This window comes from Notothenia coriiceps, unplaced genomic scaffold, assembly GCF_000735185.1.
Source record: "Notothenia coriiceps isolate Sejong01 unplaced genomic scaffold, NC01 NC01_scaffold00011600, whole genome shotgun sequence".
NCBI lineage: Eukaryota > Metazoa > Chordata > Actinopteri > Perciformes > Nototheniidae > Notothenia > Notothenia coriiceps.
The window spans coordinates 95,593-102,526 of NW_011344301.1; the positions used below are offsets into that span (position 1 = coordinate 95,593).

At 41.0% G+C, this 6,934-nt stretch overlaps 1 protein-coding gene across 1 annotated transcript in view; it reads right to left on the bottom strand.

Annotated features, from left to right (window-relative positions):
- Positions 1–296: 296 nt before the first annotated feature.
- Positions 297–6,934, bottom strand: part of nrcama (neuronal cell adhesion molecule a) — a 39,017-nt gene continuing 32,379 nt past the window's right edge. Inside the window, exons 20-30 of the mRNA XM_010772723.1 lie at positions 6,393–6,408; positions 6,086–6,311; positions 5,848–5,963; positions 5,560–5,764; positions 4,924–5,046; positions 4,332–4,508; positions 3,239–3,274; positions 2,718–2,777; positions 2,348–2,467; positions 1,062–1,223; positions 297–436 (exon numbers count right to left, since the gene is read on the bottom strand). Of these exons, the coding sequence (XP_010771025.1) occupies positions 297–436; positions 1,062–1,223; positions 2,348–2,467; positions 2,718–2,777; positions 3,239–3,274; positions 4,332–4,508; positions 4,924–5,046; positions 5,560–5,764; positions 5,848–5,963; positions 6,086–6,311; positions 6,393–6,408 (1,381 nt within the window). The remainder of the gene's footprint in view (positions 437–1,061; positions 1,224–2,347; positions 2,468–2,717; positions 2,778–3,238; positions 3,275–4,331; positions 4,509–4,923; positions 5,047–5,559; positions 5,765–5,847; positions 5,964–6,085; positions 6,312–6,392; positions 6,409–6,934) is intronic.

A 6,934-nucleotide genomic window follows, 5' to 3' on the forward strand; every position in this document is an offset into this window, starting at 1 on the left:
GTGTTAATTGGGAAATATATTTAAAAATAACTTGAAAACATTTAGCAAGATATTAAGTGATCCATTATCAAGATATTCTAAGGATAAATCTCTTTCCAAAAATAAACAGAGCCATTTCCATTAGCAGCCATACATTGTCATACAGAGCTGTCTTAGGGCTGATTAGTATGCTTTCAGTGCACAAACAAACCAATATTCCAAAACCATGAAATCTAATCTTAAAATCCTATTAAAACAAAATTGAACGTGGCAAACAAAGCATTCGGGTGTGGGTTTATATATTAGTGTGTGTGCCTCTACTCACCGGGATACTTCCCTCCCTTATTCCTCTGGATGAAGCAGATAATGAGGAGGATCAGGATGAGCAGAGCGATGGCACACATGAGGCCGATGAACCATCCCTGAGTGGCGATGTCCACCTGTCTGCTCGCCACAGCTGGAGGAGGACAATACTCAACATTTAGGACTGGATGATTTATGATTGGTGAAATAGAACACATGTATCCATAATAATATGCTAAAACAAACATGTAACGAGACATTCTCTAAGCATTACTTGTTAGAGATTTCACTTCATAAGTGGATCATGTTAGAAGAGTTAGAAATCTCCTGGATTAAGCTAATGGTGACTTGGACCCAATATTGAAGCCTCATTAGTACAAAATGTCTCTTTCTCTCACACAAGTGCACACACAAACAGACACAGATACACACACACTGTACACGCAGGATTACTGTGGGTGATATTAGGTTGGATATTAAACCACTAAACATATATATATATATAGAAACAAATACAACTTCTAAATGAGAATTACCATGGACTGACTTTCAATACGCTAAAGATTCAACCACACAATCATGCAAGCTGCTACACACTGTCTCTAGATCTCTGCAGTTCATGCCTGGCATACAGAGTGACCACAACACATCTGTTAAACCCATGCTAGACTGGATTATAATTACACAACGGCACAAACAACTACACATATACTACACAATGCACGGTACAGGGCCATGCCAGGCCAGTGGGGGAGGCGACCACCGAGGAACTGCCTCACCTGGGACCGAGACCACAAGCTCCTCAGAGTGGTGGAGCGGCTGGTCGTGGTGACCTTGGGCAACCAAACGCACCCTATAGGAGAGGCCCCCCTTTAAGCCCTTCAGCGTTACATTCTGAGAGCCGTTCACAAGCTCTTTCTGCCACTCCTCTTCACCTTCACCTGCAGGAGGGACGTTCACGGAGAGAGGCACGTTTGAGGGAGCACACACAACTTCAGATGTGTCGTGACATCATGGGATGTGAATAACTACTGAAATGGGATTACACTGCAGCTAATTTGGTCTATATTAGATCTTAATTGTAAATGATGGAGTCTATCAATGAATTATTGCCCTGAAAGTTACGCACACTGCAACTTAAGAAGACACATTTCACCACCTTCATCAACAACTTGTGAAGCCAAAAAAGACAACATAAGAACTTAAAGAATGTTGCAAATTGCACAACAAAACTGAGTTAGAAAACATATGTTTCTGGGGGACAATAAAAAGTGATGAACAAACCTGCAATATTTATTGTCCCCTGAAGTGATGCTTTGCAACTCATTTGTTTTGCATTCTGTGCGACTTGAAATGTTTTAGTATGCCATTGTGTTTCCTGTATTAGGTTTTGCTGTCTGCATTTATTAGCATTTGATCACTTTCCATTTTTAGCCACGGTTGCTAAGCACGTCTTGTGAAGTTGCTGAATATCTTTTCATTATTTCTCCTCTGTTTGTGTGTGTTTCCTTACGCTGCAGTGCGTTGATCTTTCAGGGCCACCATGAATGATACATGTGGTGATGAGCTTAATATGAAATGTGTTTGACTTATGATCACAAGATAATATTTTTTGATAACAACATTGTCTAAATGACTGTGAATCTATGATTATAGTGTTCGCTAATTGAATCTATTAAACAGTAGGTGTGAGAGAGCCATACTCATACAACAAGGCTTTTCATCCTCACTGCAGGTGGATAAAAACAACGGAGACTGCTTCAGTCAAAAATTAATTGGCATAACAACAATGTTTGTGCTGCTTTTTGGGATGTTTGTCTACATAAGTTCCAAGGAGATTGTCGCGGGAGCTGCAAGCAACTCTAGGCAATACGAGGCCTGGGTAATTAGAAAATCAATCACAGAAAGCCTCGTTTATTACATCTGGGTCCACGTTGGCAGGAGCCAGCTTCAACGTGACTGCCAATATTTATATTCACCTGCATGAGCCAACAATGAAGTAGGAGTCTCTTGACACCTCTGTGTGAAACTGACAGAAATAAAAAAGGTGAGATGCTTTGCTTACTGTTTTTCACTATGTACTCTACATAAACGTTTCTCTCCGGGCCCCAGTACTCCCAACTGATCAGGGTGCCGTCCTCTACGAACGAGGAGCTAATGTTCTTAAAAGGACTCGCAGGCTGAGCTGAGCACACAAGAGAAGAGACAACCATCAATATCCATCCGTGGGTCAAAGGTCAATCCAATAAGTGGTAATTAAATGATGAATAATAGTCCACATAAATGCTATTAGCATCACCCAATCTAGACCCTCATAGCCTTACACAATAGATATGTCAACTAAGGACACTATACCAACAAACTAAAGAACACACAAAGCTGATCATGTAACAACTCAGGCATGAAGTCTACTGAAATGGCAGCAGTGTCTGTACCCTTGTGGGGCGGACGGCGTGGAGGAGACGGTGCAATGGGATGAGAGGTTTGCGTGTTTCCTGTAAACAACATGGAGAGGGGGTAAAGACCGCACCACAAACAAGACACACACGGCAGAGACACCAGACACTGAAGTCATCATACACTGCGCACACAGTTCATTGACATGCCAAGCAAACGCCTGCCATGCAGCGGGAAGAATCACTAGCAGCCAGCGTGAAGAAGTGAGGAGGGGGTCAAAGTCGCAAAAGGCACAGTGAATAAACAGCCGAGTGCTTTTAAAAGACTCTTTAAAAGAGTTTTATCACATGACATTAAAAAGCACATGTCACACAGTATCTTTAATCTGTGTTGCTTTGAACTTTCCTCTGCTTTGAAATCAGCCAGAGACTTTTGGTGGGCTGCAGCATTTGAAAGGGACGAGGGGAAGTTGCTCAGTGATAAGGAGTGCATGCTTGCGTTGGGTTTTGAAGCTATGGCTGGATCTGTAAAACATGCACGACTGTAGATACGACAGTACCTGTGGCCACATCTACTTCATGCTGTGATATTAGAGCTTGTAGAGAGAAAAAAGACACAGAGAAACAACTGGAGAAGGTTCACAACGGGACGACCCCCCGCCATCTCTGCCACTGTAGGTAACAGTGACTGTAAGACATGTATGTGGGTCATGCCGCGTAATGTAAGAGATGATGAGGCTGAGGGTTTATAACAGCATGAGTCATCTTGTGTAACAATGCAACTGGATCACACTCAGGTCCCACTACACATGGATGAAGAGCTTATGTACTTCATGCTATGTAAAATGCTTAACATAAAAGATAGTGCTATGAAACTATGCATAATACTGCAAAACATACAATGTAGGATTTCACATGAACACAAAACACATGACGATGTTCTGTCTTCAAAGCAGGGCTGTTGCTAACAAACATTGTAAAAATGGATTGTCTTGAGTATTCAGTTAATTGATTAACTTTTTAGTCTGTAAAATGTCAGAAAATATTAAGAATATCTTGATCATGATTTTCCACAGATGGGGCATCTTGTAATTGCTTGTAATGTCCGACCAGCAGCCACAAGCTAGAAAAATATTCAATTGATTATGATGTGAAACTTAAAAAAACAGCATATTTAACATTGGAGAATCTGGAACTAGCAAGTGTTTGCCATTTCTGTATAAATAAATCACTTTAACAAGTATTTGAGTCAATGCTGTGAACTAATCAATACATTAATCCACTTAATGAGTGTTTCTGTAATCTGGATGAGGTTGATTCTTGTTCTGTATAAAGTTCATAGAAGTAATGAAGATCAATTGTACATCAAATAAAAACAAAAAATGACAAAGGAAAATTACAATCATCTTTTTCATGTTTCCTCAGATGAAGGCAAGATAATCAAAAACATTTGAAGAATAGTAAAGTGTACTGAAGAGTTGGCAATACATTTGCATGGACTCAATACTTAATACTATTCTGTAGAAAAAAAGCTGTGTTCAAATCCTCTTACCTGAGCAATAGAAACAATTCATATTAATCAGCTTTCGAGTTGAGGAGACATGATTGTTATTCAGATCATTTCATTGTTGCTGTCTGCATTTGCTGACTTACCTTCATCCATGATGGTGACAGCTTCCTGAGAAATGGCCGGGCCTGCTCCACTGACTGTTATCGCATTCAAATAAAACTTGTAGCGCGTGCTGTACTTGAGGCTGAACACAGTGACTGAGGTCTCATTGGCGGGCAGCGCCAGCTCTTCCAACGGGCCCAGCTCATTGGAGTCATTGACTACAGGGTGGAGGATGAATGGGAAGAATAATGGGATGGAGATTGAAGTTTGGAAGTATTGAGGTAAGTTGAATAGAGGTGTGAGGAGGAGGGGGCGAAGATGAAGTTGGATGAAGGCCAATGATGAGAAAAGGTGGAAATGAAACGTTTGGGGCACAGAGGTGAAGGGTTTAGGAACAGAAGGCGGGAGTGACAAAAGTTGATTTGTTAATTTGTGTCGTTATTTAGGTACAATAACTTAAAATGCTCTACGGTCTATTTTATTTTGTACTACTTTTTTGTATCTGTCTGAACAGGATGACACTACAGTACATGACATGACAAAGAAGAACATACAAAACTACACACTACATGAAAGAAGGTGACATTTGCTTTGAAGATATACTGTAAGTTCAGCTGTTTTCTTAAGCCTCACCTGGCTGATATTTGAGGGTGTAGCCGGTGATGTGTCCATTACGGTCGTGAGGAGGACTCCACTCAAGGGTCAGAGAGTCCAGGTTGGGGTTTGTCACCAACAGGGAAGTAGGAGGCCCTGGCACTGCAGAAGACACAGAAACATGAACATTGAAAGTGAAACACGTGTCCCTCTCCACTACAAGATGTTATGATTGTTTTGTACCTTTACTGTGCTGGATGACTGTATGTGCATGGTTTAATAAGTTTATAGAGGAACATTTCTCAGTGCTCAACTAAGAGTGTTAAGTGTGTATGAGCACTATTTCTCATAATCAAAAACTAGTTTGCTGTGAAGATTTGAAACCTCCAGGGCTCACATGCTAAGAATTGACTTCTCAGTAAAGTAAAATAAATGTTTGCGTATTGTAAGTAAACAAGAACATATTTGCATATTCACATATTCTGGAGGGAGATGGAGAAGATGTGAATTCAAGAATTTTAACTATGTTACTGATTTTTCTGTGTGTGGAAAATGAGTTGCAAAACACAAAATATTATTCCACGGAGAGTATTTTGATATGCATTTAAATAAAAAGATTGTATCTGTGTCAATAACGGACTATCAACTGCAGTTAGAAAGAAAGATTTCTCCTACCTCCTTCAGGCGTCTCAAACTGCTGGGTGGGGCTGGGCGGACCCTCTCCCTTGCCGTTATAAAGCCTGACATTGAATGAGTAGAGGCTGAAGGGGTGGAGGCCGGGCAGCATGCCGTGGGTGTGGTTCCCGCTGAAGGTCAAGATCTGCTTCTCCGCATGATGGGGGTTGTGCTTGTGGAGGCTGCGATCTCTCCAGTAGTACACCTACAGGACACAGGTAGCATACAGTGAGTGTTGAGTGTGTGTTTGATTACATGTTACACTGCATGTGGTCTTCTGTACTGTACCCTGTATCCTTTGAGATGTCCTCGTATTGACCTGGCGGGCACAGGTTCCCAGTGCACCTTAGCCAGAGTGCTGTTCAGCAGCATGGCCTGCACATTTTCTGGAGCTGCCACTGGCACTGCACATAACAAGCAACACAACGACAGGTAAATACAAAGGAAACATACTAAGTACATGTTAAAGGTTACTCCGGTGTCTTGCACTTTTTTTTTAAGGGTGGAAAGAATGGATCTAACTCACAGTCCTCTCCAGAGAAGCCTATGGCTGTCTGCGGCTCAGCTGCAGCTCCCTGTTCGTTCACTGCCTGAACTCTTAGCTCGTAAGGAACAAATGTGGGCGTTCCAGACACAACAAACTTGGAGTTGTTGGCCACGGTCACTGTGGTCCAATCACTGTCCATCAGCTTCTGCCTCCACATCACTCTGTAGTGAAGCCCCGGACCATTAGACTGCAGGCCTGTCAGCGGCTGCAGAGAAAGAGAAATGTTAACTTATTTTCCAACACTTAAACAATAACTAATACAATACTTTTCTAGAAAAAGACAGACTGGTAAATATGGTGGACTTTTGGTGGTTGATAACAAAGAGAGAATACTAAGAAAGCAATTGAAAGCTCATTAAGGTAAGAAAATAACAAGTGTTTCATGGTACAATGACATATAATTAGGTTATGAATTAGGTTGTAAACACTTTATTAATCATTAAGAACCATTTATAAACCAGTTCTAACATAGTTTTAACACATCAACACAGGCTCACTATTTGGCAAGATTACTAAGCCTTATATTGGCTACTTAGCGAGAATCAACTCGGTGAACAACAGATACCAAGGATGCTGGCTGATGAAGAAGACGAAGTAAGCTAGGTAGCCAATATAAAGCTCAACAGTACAGATAAATGAGGGCTCACTATTTGGCAAGCAACCGGTCACAGTTGCCCTGTTTATCTCATGTCTTATAAAAGCTTATTAATGATTTATAAAGTGTTCACAACCTAATTAATAAATGAATTACAAACTATTCATAGACCCTTTACTGTATAAGGGTAGTCTTATTGTAAAGTGGTGGTACCTCATGGTAGTGTTTTAGTG